At 38.4% G+C, this 25,736-nt stretch overlaps 1 protein-coding gene and 1 long non-coding RNA gene across 2 annotated transcripts in view; one reads left to right on the top strand and one right to left on the bottom strand.

Annotated features, from left to right (window-relative positions):
• The window catches only part of CEP350 (centrosomal protein 350), a 74,156-nt gene that overhangs the window by 10,737 nt on the left and 37,683 nt on the right, over nt 1-25,736 (bottom strand). The window contains exons 22-37 of the mRNA XM_005147129.3: nt 25,003-25,169; nt 24,086-24,282; nt 23,373-23,557; nt 22,430-22,517; nt 21,896-22,042; nt 20,945-21,102; nt 13,430-13,629; nt 11,647-11,858; nt 10,212-10,356; nt 7,062-7,222; nt 6,482-6,621; nt 5,615-5,697; nt 2,857-4,931; nt 1,465-1,866; nt 1,230-1,376; nt 1-123 (exon numbers count right to left, since the gene is read on the bottom strand). Of these exons, the coding sequence (XP_005147186.3) occupies nt 1-123; nt 1,230-1,376; nt 1,465-1,866; nt 2,857-4,931; nt 5,615-5,697; nt 6,482-6,621; nt 7,062-7,222; nt 10,212-10,356; nt 11,647-11,858; nt 13,430-13,629; nt 20,945-21,102; nt 21,896-22,042; nt 22,430-22,517; nt 23,373-23,557; nt 24,086-24,282; nt 25,003-25,169 (4,630 nt within the window). The remainder of the gene's footprint in view (nt 124-1,229; nt 1,377-1,464; nt 1,867-2,856; nt 4,932-5,614; nt 5,698-6,481; nt 6,622-7,061; nt 7,223-10,211; nt 10,357-11,646; nt 11,859-13,429; nt 13,630-20,944; nt 21,103-21,895; nt 22,043-22,429; nt 22,518-23,372; nt 23,558-24,085; nt 24,283-25,002; nt 25,170-25,736) is intronic.
• Nucleotides 2-5,735, top strand: LOC115946190 (uncharacterized). The gene is made up of 2 exons (XR_004080296.2): nt 2-139; nt 3,196-5,735. It is a non-coding gene; the product is annotated as an uncharacterized lncRNA (long non-coding RNA).

The raw sequence follows: 25,736 nt of genomic DNA on the forward strand, positions 1-25,736 counted from the left end.
CAGTATATGATCCACTCGGTCTCGTTTCTTCCGCCCAAATTTCATCATCTTCTGCCAGTCTGTTTTGTGATTAGGCTCCTTCCTGAGGCTGAACAACTTCAGTACTTCAGCTGCAATGAAGCTCTACAGAACAGTAAAGGTAAGATTTATCACATCTGACCTAAGAAATTAAATGTATGCACAAAGTACCTTTCTGTTTAGCTAAGAGACACAGGGTGTATGCATGAAGTTAGAGTGAAAGTTTTTGAGGCAGAACAGGTGGAACAATTATTAAATCCAGAAGTGTGTGTGTGTGGAGAATGACACCCAGTTCCGTGACAACCTTGATAACAGAAACTTTAAATTAAACACAACAGCAAACAGATTATGACAATTCATTTTATGGGAGAATACTAAAGAAAAGCAGGGTGGGAATTTGGTGTCCTTGTCCTGTGACCCAGCCCCCTCTGCTCCATGCTATTGAAAGTTTTCTGAACTGAGCAATCTAGACACTATTTCTGTCTTTTCTAAGCAGCATCTTCACCCTCTTAATCAAAATACAGTTACCAACTTCAAAAGTGGGGGAGAAGGAAGTCTTCATAATTTTAAATTTTCATTTGTGTCTTGATGAACCGTATGGAAGGTTCTTTGTTGTGCATTTTCAGAGACAGGTTTTTTCCAAGTGTCTAGCCCTGCAAGTTTAACCTAGGTCCACTCATGCTCTAGCCTTCTGGAGTTTTGTCCTTTCTTGAGCACTATCATGGATAACAGGAGACCTCCACTGGTAAACCAAATACACAATGCTCTCACTAGTCAATTTTTGGGTCCCTCCTACAAACTCCCACTGTCCTCAGTGAGGCTGGCACAGGTGTGTCTGAACAAAAAAAATCCAGCTCATCCCATTTGGCCCAACCCTACCCTTGGACCCATGCCAATATGCCCATACAGAGTTCCACTGAAATGTGCTAAAGCAGCAGACTGTCAGCATACCAATTTTATAAAATCAAGGTCATCCTGGCAGCTCAGCACAGAGGACTAAGGTTTAAAAGCAACCAGTACCAGCCAAAAGGACAGGGAAGCAAGTATGTTGAATAAAAACCTGGGCCATTTTGACAAACTCCCTTTCAGGTTTGCAATCTCATTTGTTTTCTCAGCTCATATCTTGCTGAATACACCTGGTATGATCTTTTAACACTCAGGCAAGTGATTTTTCATCTCATGTTCCCTGAAATGCAAAGATTTCTTCCTACCTTGATTTCATCCAGATCATTTGGATCTTTCACTCGGCGAAAGTAAGCAGATGCAATCCTACATGGTTTCATCCAAATAGGCTGATTTAGATTAGGATCCTCAGCAAACATTTCCCCAAAGATCTCTCTTGTTAAATCAAATACCACCTTAACAAAAAAAGAAGTAAAATCTAAGGCTTCTGTTGCTTCATGATAAACATTAAAAAGGCAAGAACAAACTGTCTGAAGACTATACCTTCTTATAAACCTGTTTGTTTATAGTGTCTGTGTCCTGCTCTTTGAGAGTACTATCAAGATCTGTATGAAGGCTGAAACTTTGAAGATCATGACCCAGCTCCTTTAGTTTCCAGAGTTTCTCAGCTGCTGCATGCACCATAACTTCCACCTCCACTGCAGTATGAGGGACCGCCAAAGGCTCCTCACATGGCTTTGTTGGCACTTTCTGAGGTTCTACCCTGGGCAGCACTGCTGGTTCCTCAGCTTGCTTCTGCTGGACCTTACGGGAACTCAGGCCATAGTCCTCATCAAACCAGTCTTGATCATCTCCCAGCACACTCAGGAACTCCCGATTGAGCTCCAGCTCTGCCAGTCTCTTGGCAAGCTCTTCCTGACCACTGGCACCAAACACTGGACTCTCCTGTGAATTAAGAGACACAGATTAAATATAAAAGCAGTGTTACACTCCTGTCTAACTCAGCTTACATTTTTAAATGCCCTACTTGCGTAACTGGCAATACATGCACAAATACTCAGGAAAATAATAAATATCCCACTGTAAAATTAAAAATGTTTTGATTCAAATACTTGGGGTTTCTACCACTTTTGAGAAATGTTTTCAGAGTGTTCCTACAGAGCTTAAATGACTGCATCCTGCCCACTGTCTGTCCTAATGTTTAACTCTTTATAAAAGGCTGAGTGGTTTAAAAACTGGTAGTGACATACAACTTCTCACTTCTCTTACCAGGAGTCTCAGATCTAAATCAACAGCCTAAAAGCTTTTAGCAGGTGATGGCTGTTTCAGTGACTGAGCAGTGCTCATACTGGTGAAATTGGCCAAAGCTTCCTGTGACGATAATATATTGAGATCAATGGCAAAGCAGACAGATTTACTGGGATCTTCAGCAGAAAGGCTAAGCCCTGTATCTGTATCATTAATGATTGTTCTGAGGAAGCCTGAACTTCCACTACCCATGGTATATTAGTTCATAGGATAGAGCAGCCTGATACCTTAATGACCTCTAGAGCAACTAATTATGTTTAGAGATCATTATTTCATATCAAGAATATCCAGAGGTATGTTAACAGTCTATTGCATTTTGCCATTTTTAGAGTAAAAACTGAAGGATTAAATACAAATTGAATGTGTAAGCAGAATGCAACCTAGAAAAAGTATTTTTCACTTTCATGTGCCAAAATGTGTCTTTTGGCCGGTAGGGCTATCGAAACAACCCATAAACTGGGATATGCAAGAACAAACATGTAAGACAAGACACATACATGCAATCTCCACATCATCCAACAGAACCTGAGAGAAAACAAACTGGTGCCACACTGAATCCTCGGATTCAATCATCATCAGTCAAAGGAATGATTAACTTAAAAACAGTGCAAGACATCTGCTACTCACTGGTCTGGGACACATGTCTGGAGAGGAAAGTTCTTCTCTTTCATCTTCAAATTCGGAACTCAGAAAAAAGTTACTCAGTCCCTCAGGAACTTGTTTTTCTACCTGCTGGGATGGGGTACTGTATTCCTCTTTTACATCACAGAGCTCCTGGTTGCTGAGCTGGATTTTCTCATTTCTGACCTTCTTTATTTGCTGTAATTGATCAACTGTATCTTTTACAAAATCTCTAAGTAGACTGTCTGTCAGCAAACTGACTTTTTCCAGTTGGTCTTTTGACTTGTCTTCTTCTCTAAGTGGCAGTCTAAGCTGTGCTTCTAACTGGTTCTTTTCTTTTGTCAGCAAATCCAGAAGTGGAGTTGCAGGCTTCTCCACAAGTCCAGGAAGGAGGTCATCTACCTTTTCAGCACATTCTTCTCCGAGTGTCTTCTGCCTCTCCAGTTTTTCAGAAAGGAAATCTGAGATGTCATCCAACTGAACAGAGGAAAACTCATCTGCAACACTAGATATAAGAGGAGCAAGGCTGGCCTCCTCTTTTACAACATGCTTCAGATAATCCACCACTGACTGTTCTTGGGTAAATGATTCAATAGCTACAGAAATGTTTTTGCTGTTTGCTTTAGAAGACAACTTCTCATCAAGCCTTTCCTCAGCTGAGGTTTCTGAAACAGTTGTGTCTGTAGGACCTTTACCCTGGGAATAGTTCTCTGTTGCATCTCTGCTCTGGCTTTCATCCTCTTTGCCAGGTTTGGAACTTTCTCTGTCTTTCTGGTAGGCTTTGTGTTGCTTCTCCAGTCTATCATCAAAGAATGAGTCTTCATCATTGCTTGTGTCTAAATGGCTATTGGTACTTTCTGTAATGTGAGAGATTTTTTGAGGAGGAGCAAAAATACCATGCTTTTCTTTGCAATCGAAATATTTAATACCATCATAAGTTCCATTGTTGTTCCCTTCAGGCTTATCCAACTCCACACCAGCCCAAAAACCTTTGGCAAATTTAGTCAGACCTTTGAATCGCAATGTTCCAGGTTGGACTTTACTCACAAGTACTCTATCACCAATGTTGAAATCTGGCAAACTATCTGCTTCTTCCATGATCAAAACAGAAGCCCACAGTGGTGATTCAACAGGGGCCTGTTCTTGCTCCACATCTCTACGCTCAGTATTTTTTATAAGTTCTGTTGGGGACTTCAGTTCTAATAACCTCTCTGAATGCACACTGCCAGAGAGAGAGAGAGACCTGTCACTGAGGTATTCACTGATTTCACCATCACTGCCAAGGCTGGTGGATCTGCTTCTGCTGGTCTGTGTGTGCTGTGACCGCTCTCTCAGTGACTCCCCATTAGGGGAGAGAAGAGATGCTTCAAAGTCATCTTTGTAATGCTCCCCAGGAAGCATTTCTTCAACTGATACTTGTTTTCTGGAGGTGAATCCTTCAAAGTCTTCAAGGTATGATGGCTCTTTTTCACTAAAGAGCTGTTCTGAAAGCAGATAACCTTTTTCCTCTGCAGATTTGCTGAGCTTGCAGGAAGACTCTTCTGTATTTTGGACAGTTACAGCATGTTTATTTGTCAGTCTCTGTTCCAAGATTTTTTCCGTACCGTGAAGACTTTCCACAGCCAAACTAAACAGTTCCTTCTGAGAGTGTTCATTTTCAGAACAGAGGACTCGCTTTGCAAGGATGTCCTTTGAGCTCTCCTGTTCATTACTTAATGTCAACAAGACATCAGAACTCTCCAAAGGTTTAACATGAGAACTTTCAATCTCATGTTCCTCTGACTTCAAGTATTCCAAGTATTCCTGTATCTCAGATTTATAACTGAAGGCAGACTTATCACTGGATGCATTTACCATGTTGTTCACTGACCCGTGGGATATTCTGCTAACGTCTTTCACATCTTTGAGAAAAGATGATAAAGGTACATTTTCTAAGGAATCACCAGATCCTGTTCTGGAATGTCCTGGTAACATTAAAAGTGAGGAAGGTATTCCAGAAGTTTCTTCTCCATGAACATCTGTCACAGCCACCTTCTTGCTGTGTACAGATACAGATCTCTCTGTTTTTGATGACACAGTATCTTGAAGGAAAATAAAAAGTGAATTATAGTTGCATTGTTTAATGGAAAACTGCAACAACAGGAAACAATATTAACAACAAGGTTTCTGTTCTAAAGAAGTTACAAACTGGTGCCTTAGAAATCTCTATTTCTAGCTGTCCCATAAACACAAGCAACATTCTTTTATTTCCAGGTTTACTAACGCTTTTTCTCTGATACTGTTCCTGTACCACTATTTTGCAATGCCATACAACACTGATCGTGAGGTAAGGGCTCAGTTATTTGTTTGCAAGCTGCAAACACAACCAATATTAGAATGGTAGATTATTATCAGATAATGATCAACAGCAAAACATTGAAGAATATCTGTAAAAACCCAACCCTATTCCTAAATTCTTCACTATTTTTGGTTTCCTTACTTTCTGAAGTGACAAATAAACAAGAAATAAAAGAAAGGGAAAAGGTTGTCACTTAATTATGGTTTCACATAAACCTCAGCACAGTAAAACTAAATGCTAAATATACAGAAAACAGCAAAACCAGAAGCCTAATAAATAAACATATAGCTTGATCATTACAGCTTTATGAAGTCTGCATTTTCTCTTTAAAAACTCTTCTTGAATCAACAAGGAAAAGCTTAAAGAATTTTAAAAGATAGTCTTCCAAGTTCTTCATCTGTAGCACAGATTCTTCCAGTTACATACCTGCATGTTCTGAAATGGATTCCAAAGATGCTTTGCATCGCTCTGATTCAGCCAGTGATTTCCAGTTCTTAGCTGTCTCAGGCCTAAAATATGAAAAATAAAATTGCATGAATCATGGCTACAACCAGAGTGTGTTGCTTTGTCTTTTTTTTTCTTTTTTATTTAATAGATAAAAGCGAAAATGCAAGCATTTATGATTATACGGCCAAACCAATGATAACAAGCAGTTTCCTTTGTCACCATACTGTGACCCTAGAAAACAGGAATGGGGACACAGAGAAGAGTTTGGCAAGTCCTGAAAAGTAATTTTTAAAAATATTCTGGTTTTTACTGAAATGCATTAAAATTGCACCATCTGCTGGACAAAATGAAACACTTAAAAATACAGCAGGAAGTGCAGAAATCAGTTGAATTCTCTGCCTTTTAAACCCCGAGAACCAAACCTGATTTAAGTTGCAAAGATGAATGGTTTGCCTCACACTGTGCTGCAGGCAATAATAATGGTCATAAGAAGTGACCAAAACGAGAAAAAAATTTCTTCCTGTTTGTAATCCACTAAACCATTTGGATCAATTATTGCACAACTGAAAAATGTTCAGAAAGAACTTGAAAATAGGACCTGAAAGGCTGGGCAGGACAAAAGGGAAATGCACACAATTCCAAGGACAGTCCATATTATCTGTTCTGGGTCCAGTGAGACCAGCAAATAGGTCAGCAGGATATTGTCCAGTTTCTAAACTAAAAGCTAGAACTCATGGTTTAAAGTTTCAATTATCTGCTTGGGTTTAAAGTCTCTGCTAAACCCATGGTTTCTCCTAAAACAGTATTCACCACAGTTTCTCAAAAAGAAGAGGAAATTGCAGTTACCTGTGGAGCGGTGGTGCCTTGATCTTAGGTTTTTCAGCAGCAGCTGAGGATGGAGTTTTAATCTGAGGTTTGGCTGTTGGCGATGTCTCCAGATCTTGGCTCAGCTCTGCTTCAGTCTTCTTGATAAACTCATCATATGACTGCACACAGAAAAGTTATGGCTGTCAGTCCACAAAACCACAGCTACTATTTGGTAATCAAAAACTATTAACTTAATAAACAAGGCACTGGGTTTCTCTGAATACTATACTTAAAAAAAAGAAATAAAAAAATTAATTACATGTGAATCACTCTTTAGTCTAGGCTCAGATACTGATGTGTATAAACATACATATGCCCCCCTGAGCACTGCCAGTAACCCATTCAAGATATAAATTTTAGAAGAGAACAGCATTTTTGCCTCAAGGCTGTGGTTCATTATTAAAAATGTTTAAATAGCCAGAACGCAGTCACACTTCTATCACAATAATATCTTTCATAGCTGTTGATAGGATAGTTTGCCAACAGCATCCATACTGTAATGGTTTATTCAAAGCTAATAATGCTCTTTCATGTCACCCTTCTTCCTACTGTTGCTAACCTCTAGCTGTTTGATCAAACTGGCTTCCTGGGCTTTCAGTCTCTCCTTTTGTCTTTTTTTCTGTTCCTTTTTCAGCTGGTAAACCACAGACTTCCTTTTCCGCAGTTCATCCTTCAGGGCCCTGATCCGTCCTTCAATGTCACTTTGATCAGATGTGGTTTCTGAAAAAGTTTAGTTTTAGTCTTTGCAAACTTCCACCTCACAGAACAGTTTTACACAAAGCAATAAACAGTTTAGTAAATAGAATATATGGTCCAAGCATAAACTCAAAGAGTTTAATGTCAACACGGTAACATAGTAAGTCGCTTAAAGTAGGATCTCAGATTCATAACACTAGTATACAACATCTGAGAACTGCATCTTATTTAAAAGAGAAAGGCTCTGATACAGTACTTGTTCCCAAACTTGTTCACATCAACCACTCATGTTTATGCTACTACTTCGTTAACTGCTTATCCTGGCAGCTGTTGCTGAAATTACTTTTTTCTGACATATTAAAAAAATATGAAAACTCAAAAGATGCATATCAAAAATATATAAAAAATATTTGTTTACAATCACAGTACACAGTTTCAAGATGCAGTGTACACTTCAGTGATGAGCATTTCATTTGGAACAGTAGACTGCAAAATAGGTTTCTGGCCCATTTGGATTTTTTGCCATGTAGACTAAATCCATCTATGAAATGGAGAGCTGACTGCTCAACTGCTGGAAGGAAAGTCAGTTTGAACAATGTGGAGATTTTTCACTGTTGTCAGGCTTCAGTCCCTGCAACCTGGTTTTCCAGTCCTGCTAATGATAATGTTCTACCTCTTTTCCCTTAGGACACTGTTTCCAGATACTTAGATCCATTCTCTGCATGATAACCCCATTCTACCAGTACCTCTGCTACTTTTGATGTTTTTACTGCAATAATCTCTCAGTCGCTCAGACTTTACAGAGAGACTTAGTGTCTTGTTACTTATTCTTTTTTGCACACCTGATTATGTCCACTTGTTTCTTGTTTAAAATGTATACCAACACAGTGCAAATGAGATCTTTGTCCCAGATTGGTGTTACCACAGTTAAGTATCAAAACCTCTTCAAAATATTGATCTGACATAGCCTTACTGAAGCTCCTCCCTGCAGCTGATGTCCCACTTCCACTTGTATAGCAGCAGCTACAGCTCCTAAGAAGGAACTTGTCTGGTTTGCTTTTATAATGCTCAATATTACTTACAATGTTTTCTGGACCAAAAAGCTTGGATGTTCATAATCATCAATTGCTTTATTGAACATCCGAGAAATAAAGTCACCAGCATTATCTGGTCACCTAGCAGGAGCAGCTCGACATTTTGCTAATCAAATTTCCCACAAAAACAAACCACCATAATGAAGGATTTCATCACCAACAACAGCCAGTAAATACAATCAAACTGCTGTATTCTTTTTCCATTAACAACTGCTGTTAATAATTTGGAGAATTAAAAACAACAACAAAGGAAACAGCACAAAAAGAATGGAATCTCACTAGTTAATCAGGAGTACTTCATGATGTTCCTGTAATTAACAAACTTCTCCCAAATAGTAAGTGACCACTATGTAATTATATCTTTTCTTGATCAACTCATCACGGAAAGATATGCACATGCTTTCATCTTTAATGATCTTGTCTACGCATGGATCGGACTGACACAGCAATGACTTTATTACTACTCAGCAGCTTGGGAGATTTGTCTCTTTACAATGGAATGATTTACTGTGAAACCAGCACCATCCTGATCAGCTTCTCACCTCTTATACCCTTCTTCAGCATTTGAAACCAAAGACTGCAAACACTTTATTTTACAAAAGTTTGTTTTGATGACCCCTGTTTAACATACTTTAATTTTCAAATAGCTTTCTTATGTTGTTGCTCAGTCAGAACTTGAAAATAATCAAGTTGTTGAATGCTCCACAATATTGCAAACTGCTCTCCAGACAGAATCCCAGTACAAATCACTCAGTACACATACCTAGGTGTCATGTATTCATTTCTCTATCCATTAGGAGAACAGCTACCTCCAATTTCTGTGTTTCTATTGCACTCACATATAAAATATTAATAAAAAAAACACCACCCAAAAGTTTATTAAACTTGCTGCATCAAGCACCACAACGACTGGATATATACACATACCAGTAAGCCATTCATCTACACACAAACAACAGCCAGCACATACAATAGAGCCACTTGGGTTTTTCCCCAGTAAAGACTCAAGAATGAATTCACGAAATAAAAATAATTTAAAAAAAAAGGGCAGGAAGATGCTGCCTCATTTGCTAGAAGTATTTCATGATACTCTGTCAACTGCACTGAGGAATACAAGACATTTGAGAACTAGAAGGACAGAAAGGTTCAGAACAGACTTTAGTTTAACAGAGCTCACAATAGTGACCACTGAACCATGGCTCAAGAAGACCTGCAATCCACATGACTAACAGACTGTGAGAACACACCAGGGAAAGGACTGCTCCATACCAGTTCACTTCTAGTATTTTCTCCCTCAGCATTTACTGGTAGCCAGCCTTGATACTGGATAAAAGAGTATAATGAGCCCATATAGTAGATCTTGCAATTTACAGCTCAAAATGAAACCTTAGACCCTATTTTGTTGCACACAGTTCAAACCCTCTAAAAATAAAAACATGTTTCCTGAAGCACCTATTCATTCTCCACATGCCAGTGCAAGTGTAACAGGCTCACTCATACTGCTATGATAACAAAGCTATACTGCTTCTGAAGCCAGGCTGTGTTCAGAAGGAGAACAATCGTGTTTGTACGCTGCTGAACCATATTCTGCTTTCTTACAACATGACACTTGGAGATGTGTCACCTGTTAAAGCACAGATAAGCCTGGTATTTTTAAATTCTAGGACCACCCCAACTATTGACTCTTATTTCCTTCATACCTGTTTGCAGGACCCTGTGTTGTTTTCTAAAAGAAGAGATGATATATAGACCTTCTTAAGCAGAAGTGATCAAACTACATCATGGGAAAATATTCCCACAAAAACACAAAGCCTGGCAATTTCCAGGCCTCCCCACATCTGTATCTGCCTTTCAAGTTTATTTGCTAAAAGCAGAAGCTATGAAAAAGCAATTTAAACCCAAGCAGATATTACACTTACCTGACTGTGTCATAGACAAAGATTCATCAGACCAGTTGTGAGATATCTGATGAGACTTTACAGGTGAACGCAGTTGTCCTCCAGTTCTATGGCTGCCTTTACTGGAATCTTGCCTTGATACAGATATGCTGCTTCTGGGAGGAGACTATGGCAAAAGAGAATGACAAATAAGTCATTGCTTGTAAAGACAAGTTTGAAAAGTAGATCATTGTCATCAGGAGCTAGTTACAAGGCAGGAACAGCATGACTAGAGAATATCTCACAAGCAGTGGTACCTATCCAACTATCTTAAGAAGAATATCTGTTTGCTAGACAACAAAACAAGAATACCAAGAGCAGAAATACCTGACTGCTTACTTTGAGCTAGATTTCAGTAAACCTGCTTAGACTATTCTATTTCCACCTACATGAACTGCCATGGTTCTGACTCACAGGTATTTGATACAGTTTATGTAATCTTATTTTGTAACAACCACAGCAATAGAAACTCCTAGCAAATATATCAGTGAAATCAAAAGGACCATTTCATGTTACGGGGTGCAATATGACATTTTAAATTAGTAAAACAACAGAGCATTTCTCTGAGGCCAGGCAAACAATTCTAAGAGCAAACATTCTCCCACAATACTGCTTACTGCTTTGACATTATACCACAAACCTTTCACACACCTTGGACGTAACCTCTGGCACATATAAGACATTTTACCTCACTATCTTCTCAGCAAACTTTCCAAGAAAATATCTGCAATAACTCTAGAAAGTATTTCTAGAATATAGAACTATATAGATACTCATATAGCATAACTATAGAAACTCTAGATGAGCAGTACTTTTACCCCACAGGCACCACATTTTCTGTCTCACTAAGCAGAGAGCAAAGTTATCAGGATGAAACTGACAAAAATTATCAACCAGGCAGAAATAACAGTAATGGAACAGAACAATAAGGTAGAATTAGCTACTGAGCAGACATAATCAAAACCCAAAGGGTTGTGCATGACATTACAGCTCTGCTTCTTCATCCTATAGTTATACTTTGGGGTACATTACTTGCAAGTAAAACAAAGTGGAAAACCAGAGCATAGTTTCCATGGCCTCAAAGAATGCATACAACGCTAACAAGCTAGCCTACAGCTAATTCACATTGGTAAACTGGGTCAGTGTTCCACCATTTAATAGTGCATACGTACGTGACATACGCAAAACATTTTGCAAGACTGCCCACAACTTTAAAAATATCTAAAGTCTGTGATGAAGCAATTTCTCCTCAAGACTTCAGCACGTACCTGATCACAATGTGTACGCACAATAATATAAACTAGTATTGCCAACAGAAAATACTTTAATCTCTGCTTTGGCAACTGGCATGGCTATGCTTACTCCTTCTCTCATAGCCTTTTTCAAGTGTTAAAATACATATAGCATAAAAACTCACAAGTTTGCCAGGTGAGGCAGAGGACTTGAACTCTTCAGAATAAACCATTTCTTCATTAGCTGTAGTCTGATCTGGGCTTTCTGGCTGTCTGTGGCCCATAGTCCCTGATGGGACAGACTCAGCAGCTAGACTGCCCAGATCTTCTGGCACAGAACTTTCACTGTTCAGATGAGAGCAAGAAGGCACTGGAGACTCTTCTTCACTAGCCATCTCTGAGATTCAACAAAAGAAAAAACAAAGCACTTAAGAACCTGCCCCGATTCACAGGACTTCAAAGATGCTGTATACAAAGTTGTAACTGCTACCAATACGTGTCAAATTGGTGTTATTTCCCCCACCTAGACACTGAGGGTGGAACACTTGGCAAGAACAAGTATGTTTACTAGATAGCTGTGATTTGAGACTGTCTAACCTTCTAGGTGATTGCTGAACATCTAAAATAAAGAGGGTTTCAGGATATTCTAACATTTTCCAGACAACACACTCAAAAAAGATCATTAGCGAAACCTGTCCTTCTGGTTGACCATACACCATAGCAAGAGTCACTATTAGTTTGAAGAAGTCATGGAGGAGCATATAATCTGCAAGCCAGATACTGAATTTAGAACTGACTGCTTCCTTTACAGCAGTTGCAGGAAACATTTTAATGTTATGATTTCATTATGAGTGTCTCAACTGGCAGCAACTAAAATAATAAGTTGGGTTTTCAAAATTCCTGTTTATTAAATTCGGCAGGAGTCACAGCATTACTGAGGCAGTCATGAAGAATTATTTGGTATTTGAGCAAAGGCTGGGGAGCAGAACTTCTGAACATGCGCTGTGCTCCAGTGCTTACTGGTAGATATAATTAATAGGAAGCAGGTATATCTTCTCATTCTGAATGTTATCTGAATTTACTGACTTATACACATATCTTCAAAATGTGTCACAATGCCCCAAATCCATGAGTCTTCAGTAACAACCCTAATAGGGCATAATTCTGAATTTCCTTTGCACATTCAAAGGACATGCTGCCTGCCTTCAGCAAAGTGCGAGAGAAAAAAATAAAATTGATTGTTTCTAGAACAATCCCGAAGTTCCATTATTTCCTCTACTTCTCTGTGCTTCATGCTGAAAGTATGGTCCACTTAAGACAGAACAGTAAAGGTGTGGCTCCCAGCATCTGGGATTTTTTTTTTTCCTAACAATCATAGAATCATAGAATAGTTAGGGTTGGAAAGGACCTTAAGATCATCTAGTTCCAACTCCTCTGCCATGGGCAGGGACAATAGCATCATTCATGCTAATTACATCCTTACACACTTAAGCAGAGTTGCACATTTCAAATGGTTATCCTGCATCAACAACAGAGGGCAGGAAAAAATGCTGAAACACAGCCTCTGATAAGAGCCATTCTCACCAACAGTGAGGAGGCTAACAGGACAGACAGTTTGAGTACTACAGAGGTTTTAACAGGGTAAGTTCAGAAGATGATCAGCAGAAGATCATGAAGTATTTTTGTTCTGAACTGTATGTAGAAATGTCTGATGTGCCTCTAGTGCACTGTTCACTTGAGAAGATACATAGCAAAGGAGGAATACACTTTTAACTGAAGTGTAAAATGGGGCTAAAAGGACAGGCAAAAGAAAGCACTAAAGACTGTAGAAACTGATATTCTTAGGAGATCCAGAGAAGAACCACCACCACCAAAACATCAAAAAAGGAAGAATGTGCAAACTTAAGCAATCATGTCAAATTATGGTTTAACTTGTTATTTGTATCACTTCCCCCCACTTCCTTTCACCTTTGGGCTCAGTTCTCTGATCACCCAGCTCTTTCTTGGCTATTTTGGTTTTGAGCAGCTCTTTGTCCCAGGCAGCTAGAGCCTGCTTTTCTATTTGCCGTATTTCTGCTTCTTCTGCATCCAGGCGGCGTTTCCACTCCAACAATTCTTCAGCATGTTGTCGACGCTGCATTAGCTTCTGTTCTCGCTTAGTTAGAAACCTAACAGACAGAGCAGAAGACAATGGGAAAACAAGCAACCACACTCAAAGGTCCCAATACCCAGATGCTCTATTGCTATAATTTCTAAAATTATAGCTGTTCAGATTTTTTTCAAGGATAATATCCACACTAACAACTATATTCTAGACCTCCCACGTGCTGCTGAAACACCCCCTACAACTAAAAAAAAGAGATTTTTTTTCTTTGCAATATGTCTAAAACATCCTGTAGAGGTAGGCTACAGTAGACTATAACATATGCTGTTTACATTTTAAAGATATTCAAAGCCATTAAAAGTGCTACTAACTATTCACTAAAATGAACAGACTAAGTTCCCAATTTCAGTACATGAAAAGTACCAATGGTATTAAACTGGAACCCTCAAGAAAGCAGTGACTGAAAAACAAACTTCTCACTAATCCTAATGACAGAAAAATTGTAACTCCAAGTTACCCCACGTATTTTCCAAATACATACTTCTAAGAGAGAGTGATGCTGTATTAATAGATCTGAATTACTGGAGTTTTTATCCTTCTTCCCTTAAGCATTGTCTCTGTGGGTAACCATATCGTAAATGTTAACTGTCAGCTGACAGAATCAAGAGAACATGGATGCAGGACTTTTTTTCCCCAGCTACTAACATAGGTGGTTCCTGGTTTAACAACAGATAAAAAGCAAAGCTCATGATGAAAATTATGAGATATTTTCTTTTTGACAAAGATTTCTTAGGTGATCCACAAAACCTCAAAAATGAGGAAATTCTTATAGGACTCTCAAGGTACGAATAAGTTTGTGTGAATAAACTAGTTCTCTTTGACAGGTCTTGAACAACAGTATCTCTGGTCTTATTTCTAAACATTGAAGTAACCAAGACCATAGCATTTAAGCTTTAACATAGTAAATGAAATCACTGCATGCACATCCTCTGACATGCCAAGTCTAGAGAAGTGTGTATCAATTCATTAATCTCCTACACTTAAATTATGACATCATAAAATCATTCTGCAGAAAACATATGGTTTGCCAGCTAGAGTTCATCCTCTACAGGAGGTGGGGTGCCTGAAAAGGCAGTCTTCAAAGATCTACACTATTTGCTTTGCAAATGCCGTTACAATTTGTAAGCTTCAAGCCATACCAATCACTTGGCATCTAAATTTTTAAGCTGCAAAGCAGATAATAACTTCATTTGTGCTTTTTAATCTCTCATGTCTCAAAAAAAGCCCTTTTATTTGCAGAGACTGGAAAGACCAAGTAGCTAATCTGCACGTCTTGCCTGCTAAGGGACATTTCTTGCTTGTTCACTTCATGTTCATTCTGCTCCCTGGAAAAGTGAGCTGCAAGCTGACCAGAAAGGTTAAGATTCAGGTAAGTCCTTCTCTAAGATTGATTCATGTAAGGTGGACAAATTATGATTTGAAGATAAAAATTTCAGAAGCCAGTAAGACTTGCCCACAATCTTCTTTCCTATGATCAAAACAAGAGCAGGTGAAAACCAGAAGCATCTCAGAGTCTCTGGGAACACCTTCAAGCTGAGAGATTCAATGATTCTGTGCATTACTTCATTACTTTCTATAGACAAACATCAAACACTGTTTACTTTTAGACAAACCCAACAGATTAATATCATATTAAGAAACCAGACTACCAACAGTAATTGCATTACAAACATGACATGGACAGTCATGTTGTGCCTTTCAACAGCACTATCAGATTTATCAACTCTTACTTTCAGATACAAACCAGTTCCAGTTAATCTAGCAGATCATGTATTTGGAACTCTTATGGAGTCATTATTACAATGATCTCACTGCAAAAGGCAACTTTTTCTTCTTCCTTGTAAATGGTTTGATTTCATCAGAATGTCTGGATCTTCACAGCTTACTGGATCTTTCGGAAGGCAAGTCCAGTTGAAATAAAATGCAAGAGACAGGCTGAAATAAATAGATTCAAAAGAATAGGATTCCTTAAAGGCATTAACCCAGAAGACTAGGGGAGACAGGAAGGAAAAGAATTAACTAAATGACAATGAAACTAACCACCACACAAAGATTACTTGCTAGTAAGAAAGGTAAGTTAAAAGAAGTGATGGGAGAGAAAGAAGTTTCCAATATTCCACCTATAGAAAGAGGAGGATTAAAGCAGCATGCCTGAAGATGCAGACCCTTTTATAACCCTGAGGTTTAAAAGGTCAGAGCCACAAGGTAGTATACACACTGCCTTGACATTTACTACAGTCTAGAAGGTTCCAGTTGTAACACCAAAGGTATGCATTTATCCTCAAAAGCAGCAGCACCTTTATGGAAACAAAAAAAAAGGCAAAACCATGCGTGGCATCTATGAAGCTGGAAATCTGGGAGAGAAAAAGAACAGCAGCACTCTGATTGCATCAGCATGATTTCAAAAATCTAACTATTTCTCTGGTGCTAACATCACACGTTTTATCCATGCATCTCAAATATTAACCTGGAAGCCTAACTTGCTGCTCTGACCTGTGCTTGTACATTTATATCCAAGGTATACTGACTTCAAATCCAAATTAGACAGTTTCAGCAGCTATTCTGAAGTGCTAACCAGACAGTGGGAACAAAGTTAACTATCTGCCATTCAGAACACAGTAGGAATAAGAAATGAGCATCATAGGATGGTTTAGATTTGAAGTGACCTTGAAGATCATCCAGTCCACCATCCCTACCATGGCCTTTACTAGATCAGGCTGTTCAAAGCCCCATCAGTTCTGGCCTTGAATACTGCCAGGGATGGGGCATCTACAACTTCTCTGGGCAACCTGTGCCAGTGTCTCACCATCTTCATCATAAAAAACCCCAAAATCTTCCTTATATTTAATCTCGACCTACCATTGGTCTAAAACCATTAACCCTTGTCCTGTCGCTACAGGCCCTAGCAGAAAGTCTTTGTTTTTTCTTATAAGACCACTTTATATACTGAAAGACACAAATAAGGTCTTCCCAGAGCCTTCTCTTCTCCAGGCTGAAAAACCATACTTCTCTCAGCCTTTCTTCATAGGCAAGATGCTCCAGCCCACTGATCATTTCTGTGGCCCTCTGCTGGACTTCCTCCAACAGATCCATGTCTTTTTCACCCTGGGGACCTCAGAACTGGATGAAGTACTCCAGATGGGGGTCTCATGAGAGCAGAGTAGAGGGGAAACATCAGCTTATATCCAGTGAGTTTTTTTGTCCACCAGCATCCCCAAGTCCTCTGCAGAGTAGCTCTCAATTCATTTATCCCTCAAGTCTCCATTGATTCTGGAGATTGCCCTGACCCAGATGCAGGACCCTGTTTTCTCCATGAGGTCCACAGTGGCCCACTCCTCAAGCCTGTCAAGGTCTCTCTTGATGGCACCCCTTCCCTCCAGCAAATCAACCACACCACTCAGCTTGGCGTCATCTGCAGACCTTTTAAAGATGTACCCAATCCCACTCACTGTCTGTGCCATTAAGAAAAATCTGGAAACAATGAGGAACATGTCAAGAAGTTCACTGATGGAAGAACCTCTTGACTTCCCAGGACTGAACAGAGCATGCTCTATCAAAGAGTCTATCACTTGAAAAAGATGCAGTTACCTGACCAATTGGTTGTAGATATACAGCTGGAATTTGGGATGAAGGTTGGGAAAACAGACACTGAGAGAGGCCCAGTGGTGAGACGTAAAGACAGAGAAGAAGTAGTGAACAGGAGAGCAGTGTCTACAAAATAAGGAGGAAGAGTTTAAAACTAAGATAGCAAAAAAGGCAGAAAGAATGAGAAAAGGATAGCATCTAGCAAAGAACTTTAAAATTAATTGCATTTAACATTGTATAGTTATTACCCAACATCTGAAGTAGAAAAACTATACACTGTTATGCAGAAGGTAACAGAAAACACACACACATCACTTCATTTTCTGTTAACTAATGGCAACCTACTTTCACACTGCTAGATTTTTCTTTAAATTTTGAAGTTTTATTTTGATGCAGACTTCCACATGCACTGGTTAACATATTTCAACCTGATCTTTTTGCAACTTCTGTTTTTGTCCTGTAATTGTCAATACAGTACACAATGAGCATTGAATAGCATGCTAGGTTTGCTACATGAACAACTTTGCTTGTCTGAAAATTTAAACACATTTTCATTCACCTGGTGAAACCTCAGTAAAATTAATTCTCCAAAGGTAACCACCAGTGAAAGGGGGAAAAAAAATGGAATCACATATTTTAAAACATGAGCAAATTCAGGAAAAGTCTGAGAAATACCTGTAATTTGACCTCTAGCTGCTATTTTGGTTTTTGGCAATGAAGTGCAGACTTGGTCTTGAAATACTTGTACATTGCCTCTTTCACCTGAAGTACTAACTGCAGAAAGAGAATGCCTATTTGTTTTAAAAAAATAATCTACCTACCAAAACTTACAGCTGTGCTTAAAATGGTATTTCCTAAACAATTACCATTTTAAGTTAATTCCTATTGAATTATCATATTTACAGAAAAATGCCATGCTCCACAAAGCTCTATCAACTACAATGCAAGCTAAGCAGCATATTAAGAAAAGGCAAAAGAAAATGAGCATTTAATCAGTTCTTCTATAGCACAGATTATCATTAAAGTTGTATATGCAAGGAAAGCAAGGGGAAGTAGTTAATTCTCTTTGACAGAGCATGCTCCTGTTCACATGCAGGCTGTTAAAAAATAACCATTTTTTCATTCCCCTTTTAGCAGAAGAGAAATATTAAAGCTGCCTCTTAAAGTAAGGAAGCCACAGGATTTCCACCTTGCCATGAACTACATCAAATCCAGCATAGTAGGCTCTCCTAATTCCTTATTCTAGTTCCTCTAGTACTTCACTCAGCATTCAGCCTCTTTCCTTTTGCCGTATCACACTCACACCCTGATTAAGCTGCCCTTCAGACAGCAGCTTCTTATCATTACACCCCAAACCAAACGTCTTACTCTATTATGTTAATATTATTCTTACGCATTTTACAAATAAGGACATTTAAAAGACTCCAAGTCAGCACTGGTTTTCAATCAATAAGCACTGCCTTTGCAATCAAAATACCTGCAAAAGGTGTGCAAAACCTATATAACTGGGAAGATCAAGTACTAGAGAATCATTTATGTTTACACAAAATACTACTTCCTTTGAATATGTCTGTATCAATCCAAGACAAAACCATAAAACTGAAAATACATGACCACATATATTGCACAATTTCCACTTGTTCTGCCTAAAGGCAGTTATTTCAGCTCAAATCCTGCTATCCATCTTTTGAAAACTATTCTTCAGGTAAGCAATATTTTGGACTGATGATTCAAATAACTCTAAGGGCAGAACACATTTTGTATCTACTACTATCCCTTGAAATAGTAAGAACAATTATTTATTAATATGTAATTTTTTTCTGCAATCATACTTGTTGCTTAGAAATGAAAGTACTTTGAAACAGTAAAATTTCAAAACCAACACTGACAACAAAACCACTACCTGATACAAAGTAGCAAAGGAAGTTTTAAATATAAAAATGTCATCTCCTATAGTGTTTATTAACACTGTATCTCAAAAATGGTAAGATGTAACTTGGTTTTGTTACACCATGTGAAATTTTGTACATTGAATCTCTGGTGGTAAAAAAAATAAAGACCCTCTTAGAAAAAAACAAACCCACAGGATCAGAAGAAACCCCTTGTTTTCTTGAAATCCTGTAAGTCAGCATGGCCTACAGAGCACATTGTTCTCAAGTCCTCATCTTCAGCCATTTACCAACTTCAAAACATAGTTTGAGAAAAAGAGTTTGCCACTATAGTGATGGGGTTGGTTTTCATGTGACTTGGAATGCCAAGAGTTTAGTTTTGGAAATATGACAATTCAGAATCTTGAAATCATTTGTCATTTTGGCTGTTAAGTGTACTAGAAGAGTTTGAATATAACAGCAATGAATTCAGGCTAAAACAAGAAGACTATGTATACCTAGAATATGTTTTTGATTTTTTCTACTTACACCGAATCCTCACTTAGTACTACTAGTTTTTATCTTCATCATATACAAACACATGCAAGTCTAGGAAATGTGCTTCTAAAAAGGTTACAAGCAAATAAGGTGCTAAGAAGTCACAAACAGTTTGCAAATAGCGGTGCTTGCTTTTTGATGTTTCAACCAGCTGTGTTAGAAGTCACCAGAGAAAACAAAAAAAAAGATCCATTACACAGATCTCCCTTATGGACTAAAATACAGTGACATACCTCAGTTATAAGTTAAAAATAAAATAAAATAAATGTTTAAGCAAAGACGATTTCTTGCAGAAATTGGCAGAGATCAAATTTTTAATGGATTAGTCTCAAAAATAAATTGCAGGCTTTAAACTAATGAGCACATGCTGGAAAAGCATTTGGGATGTTTAGTGCAGACAAAGTAATCCCTACACTGAAAAGATGCAGAAAATAATTTTATTCAAAACAATTTAACAAGTGAAACCTTCAGCCCTATTTTTCAGATGCAGGAACTGCACATATACTTCATTGTTTCCTCTGAAGACTAACAACCAACTTCAATTTTTTCCAACCCATGGACCAAATATGATGCAAAGAAAGGTCTTATTAATTGCCCATCTTCTCAGTCACACACATACAACCTCCATTAATTACGAAAATACTACAAGATCCATCCTAGCTCACTTTAATGCAATTAGAACTGAAATTCTACAGCTGGATAATAAGGTAGAAATCACATGCCTGACAAGCTCAGTAACTTTCTGTGAGCCAGATCTCAAACTCAGTTACTATTTTTTGCATAAGACTACCCTATTTTTAACTTACGCTTCAATTCAAGATAAAATTGGTACTGTAATTCCAGAATCTCACTTCCTATATTTCTGTCCTTTAAAATAAAAGGGGCGATACAAACTACAGGCACTATTTTGACCATTTGACTTTAGAGGTCTCATGGCTAGAGAAACTCTAGCTGGAGCCTGTCCAAGTTCCTTGAGTAGCAAAATCTCCTACATTTACAGATTAAAAAAAAAAGTACAAAGAATATTAAAACCAATCTTGTATAATAAAAACTTGACACAGTGTCTGCCAGCTAACAATGTCCAAATCTTGGTATTCATGCAACAATTGTAGCCTTTGTATATTATATTCAAAAATTAACACAGTTCTATTAATGCTTCCCAATCAGCTATTTTTCAGGCAACTCAGATCAAAGCTGATGTGATATTAATAGTGCAACTTGTTCTATTAACCAAATAGTTGGCCAAACCAACTTGTTCTATTAAAATAGTAAGGTCTTGCATAAGAAGAGAAAAAAAAAATTAATTACTTCTCATCCATTCTGCTCCGCATTTTTTTAAGTTTCTGCATAATGCTACTAGTCTCACTGCTGGAGATGGAGACTGGGGAAGGGCTGCGTGTTTCTGCATCAGTTGGAATTGGGCTAGAACCATTGCTTTGTTTGATGTCTTCCTCACTGTGAAGCTCCTGCAGTTAAGCGTAAAAAAACCCAAAAATGCAACATTAAAAGTAGGAAAAAAGTTATTCTACAATGCTTTTTAGACATTATGTTAATTTAGCTTATTTTTCTCCAGACTACATCAAATACTACTTCAGGTAAGTCTGTCTGCCTGCAGATTTAATTTGACTATACAACTTCATTTTTATGTGACACGTTTTTTAGCACATGCTTTTGCACCATAATTTAAGTTCTCCCTAGCTGTATCTAGAAAAAAAAAACAACAACACCCCAACATCAGAATTGAGTTACCCAATCAGGAAACAAATCCTTTCTATAGTACTATTATTTAACTTGTATCTTCTCAGAATTTTGTAAGGAAGCAGTCATAAAACCCTGTCTTGCTGTCTTATAAAGCAGATGCAATAAAATTAGTGCAATGACCCTAACACTCACACAAAGCAGCAAGTTTTGGGTTTAACATTTACATCTAGTACTTTGAAGTCTGAAAAATAATCAAACAAAATCAGAACCCAAGAGATCTAAGCAACACAAAGCCGATATTCCCAAAGTTATCAGTTAAGCTTGAGAGTTACAGCACCATTTACTGCACAGTTAAAACAAAACATTTAATAATTTCCTTAAAAAATGCTTTTAAGAAATTAAACATTGCTGAGATAAAAAGGATGAGACCATTTGAGGCAGACAAAACTTTCAAATGATAGGTCCAATCCAGTAGCTTTCCATTCCTATAAACACTAAAATCAAACACTAGATACATGGACAAAGAGGGAACACTCCAGCTTCTGTATGAACACTTACTAGTTTGTTTTCTCCTGCAGACTTTAGTTTCTCCTGCAGTTTAATTGTAGTCTGACGGATTCGTTCTATTTCCGCTTGCTGTTTAAGGATCAGCTGTCTTTCCTTCCGAGCAGCTTTGTTAGCCTCTTGAAGACGCTTAATTTCTGCCTTTTATGTATAAAAGATTAAGCATAAGAAGTGTGACAGACAACTCTCAAGAACACACTCTAAAGCTGCCATAGTGTCCTTGCTAGGGGTTTAAAATTACTGCAATTACTGATGAAGCAACTAGCCTGAACTTCAGCAGCAAAGAACAGAAGATCAATTAATAATTCCAAGTCTCAACAAATGAGATTACCGATACAGAAAGACCTTTTAAATCAATGTGTTAAATACCACCAAAATGCAAGTAAGACTTGCTGGTAAGAAATACTGCTAGCTTCCTACTCAAAAGTCTGGTATGGAAGTTTCTCAATTCTTAGCTTTTACAGTGTCTGAAACATTTAATGGCTACAGAGAGGCTTCAACAGGGTTTTCCTACAGAGGATCAGTTACCTTTTCCTGCTGTAATCTCAGCAGCAGACCACGCTGCCTCTTTCTAATAGGAGGCATCTTATCATCCTCTCCCTTGTCTCGCAAATGCCTGCAAACAGATTGGAAGAAAAGATTAAATAAGAAAAAAGTATGTAACAATGAATCACAAACCTTTTACAGTTTAAAGTAAAAAACCAAGATTTACTTTTCTTAATCTGCAGAAGAGAATACGTCTGTAATTAATCACTTGCATGCCCTATAGTGAAATACGTTGAACTGTTTAGTCAGACACACACAGCTGAAAGGCCAGTGCAGGTAATATGAGATCTCACATGAATGGGCAGAAGCTCTCAAGAGGTTGTATTCTCACTATTTGAGAAAAACAGTAGGAAGGACACTTGGGTCACTACCTCACAATCCTTTGTCAAACCTACATTAACAGGAAATTGGAAGAAAATGCCTGTTGAACAATGGTAGACTCATGCAGAAAGTGATAATAGAAAAGTATTATTGATTAAATCTAGCCACTACCATACTTCAAGTGGCATTCCCAGCCAAAGCATATTAAGTTGAAACAAATTATTAAGTACTACTCATACCCAGATTCACAAAATTTGGCTTGAGTCAACTAAAATGACCTCAGATAGACATCAAGCAAATAAAGGTCTGTTTGACAGTTTTCTATCTTCTTGAATTAAGACTTGTCAAGTAACAGTTGGGAACTACCTTCTCTGACTGACAACAAACATCTGTGTTCTACTGTTTCAATGATGTTCTCTTTGATCAAATCATGCTCAATGTGGAGCATCAATGTACACTTACAAACTGGGTTCTGTTCTTTCCAAGTGACAATAACATTTGTATGGATTACTGATGTCAGAAGATCAGTTCAACCACTGATACTTAAAAAGTGAGGGGTGGAAAATGGCCAGTCACCAACAGTGTACATTCAGAGCTCCCTTACTTCTTCTGGTGTTCCAGCCATGCAAATTCAGCCTTGGTCTTCTCCTTCAGAGCCTTCTCTCGGAGCCGAAGCAGTGAGGACTGATGAGCTGCTCGCATTTCCTCTTCTTTCATGTACTGTCTTACCATCTCCATGGTAAATTTAGAGAAACTATCTTGTCCCCCTGAGAATGGCATGCTTAGCTCCTGGAAGGCAAGAAAAATTTGGCATGATTTGGAGAAATTCCAAGGCTTTTTTCAATTACAAAGTGTGTGTCTGTACAGACATACAAAAAACCCCAGATTTAAGAAGGGAAGCTGCTTTTATTCAGAGCTTTGTGCAGATCAGCTTTTTCTGCCCTTGGCTGTGTGAAAGTTTTGGGGTGTTCCCTCCTGGGCCAGAGAGTCGAAGCATCCTCTTATACTTCCTACCTGTGTGTAGTCATAGTAGAAAGATTTAATCCACTGAGCTTTTATAACCTGCCTTAAAATGTCACTTGTCTTACCCAAACCCACAAGAGAATAGATAGAGGTCTATTTTGTAAGTCATCATGCTTGTACAATGACATATTGCATGATTCATGCAACCCTAAGTTTTGAGATGCTCAAAGAACCACAGGGAGGAAAAAAAAACCCTAAAGTCTGCAAACAAAGCTAAGAACAGCTCACCTGAAGCTCATTAGCTTAACCATTTCAGTTTAGTTAATTTATCTTCACAATGGTTGCTTGACCTACCTTGATAGATGACAGAGCTGTTTTTTCTGGGGAAACTTCCTCATCAGAATCATCACGGTTACCCCGTTTCTTCTCCAAATTATTTCTGCGGTGACTCTCAGAGGGCAACAAAGACCGAAAAGACTTTTCCTCAATTTCATCCTCTGTCATGGACTCATCAAATTTCAGGGAATATTCTGTTGCAACAGAAGCAGAATCTGAGGGAGAAATCAGGGAAGTGGCTGTATGCTCAGGTATGTAACATGAATGCGGTTTTACTCTGTCTAATCTCAATAAAGTCAGAGGGGCAGGAAAGACAGGGAGAGAACTAATGCAGAATAAAACGGGTGTTCAGAAAATCATGGAATACCAGGTTGGAAAGGACCTCATGGATCAATCTGGTCCAACCTTTCCTGGCAAAGCATGACCTAGACTAAATGGCCCAGCACCCTGTCCAGCCAAATCTTAAGTGTCCAGTGTTGCGGAGTTCACCACTTCTCTTGGGAGATATTCCAATGGTTGATTGCTCTCATTGTGAAAAATATGAGTGACCTGACCTTGAGTTATAGACCATCATGAAATACCATTATGCAGCTTGACAAACCTAACAGACTTATGTAAACAGGTAAAAACGCATTTCTGAGCTTCTGAAATATTCGGTGTTCAGCTTGCACATTCAGTAAGTGAACTTCCAGTCATAGCTATCACAGCAGAAAGCAGAACAGCCCACACACTCCACCACTCTGATGTGCAGAATTTCAAAGGTTCCAATCTCACTATGCCACCCCCTCTTCTTAAGACACTACCAATTCACCTGGGGCTCAGCTTTCTTCATGTATATTCCCTCATTTATTTCAGAAACTAATTCTAACCCAGCACCTCCCCTCCCTTCCCCCTTACCATCCTCAGATTCCTCACATACAAACAACACAGCTTACCTTTTTCATCTGGCAGTGATAAAATACTATCACTTCGCAAGGAATCATCCACACCAGTATGTGCTTGGTCTTCAATACTGCTAGTTATCTTTTCACGACGGGAAGGCTTTTTCTCGTTCTCCTTAGAAGATGGAACTGAAGGACTCTCTTGGCGGCTGCTGGTACTACTGTGTTATCAAAGAGATAGGTTTTTTTTTAAATGACTTTGTACATTTAAAAGTATTTATATTGATTACTACTGCACGTACCAGGATTAACATGCCAGCAACTATCCACATACAGAGCATTTGGGACTTCTTTTAAATACAGCTTGGCTACTTCAAAATTCCAAGCCTCAACAAGCTGCAGACTGACAGCAGGACTTGCATTTTTATTCTACCTTCAAATCCAAGTGCTTTTTAGGTATGCACACCCTCTACCTGGCAATGAGCGTGGATGATAAACCACTGCAAACATATCTCCTTACAGTTTTTAAAAGGATGAGTGAGATGGCAGTACTGTTTTAAGTTAGAAGAACTACAGAAGACATAATCATTCATCTGGACAAGATCACAGAAGGGCTGTGAGAAATGGGACCTAACTAGATCAGGTAAGTCAACAGGAAACAAAAAGCTAAAAATCCATTGTTAAACACAGGTGAGATACTGAAAAGTAACACCAGAAATGAGTCAAACCTAAATCTGAGGCAAATAATACTCCATGCACTTCATGTAAACTCTCAAGCCAGTGCAGAG

This window comes from Melopsittacus undulatus, chromosome 6 (genome assembly GCF_012275295.1).
Source record: "Melopsittacus undulatus isolate bMelUnd1 chromosome 6, bMelUnd1.mat.Z, whole genome shotgun sequence".
Lineage (NCBI taxonomy): Eukaryota > Metazoa > Chordata > Aves > Psittaciformes > Psittaculidae > Melopsittacus > Melopsittacus undulatus.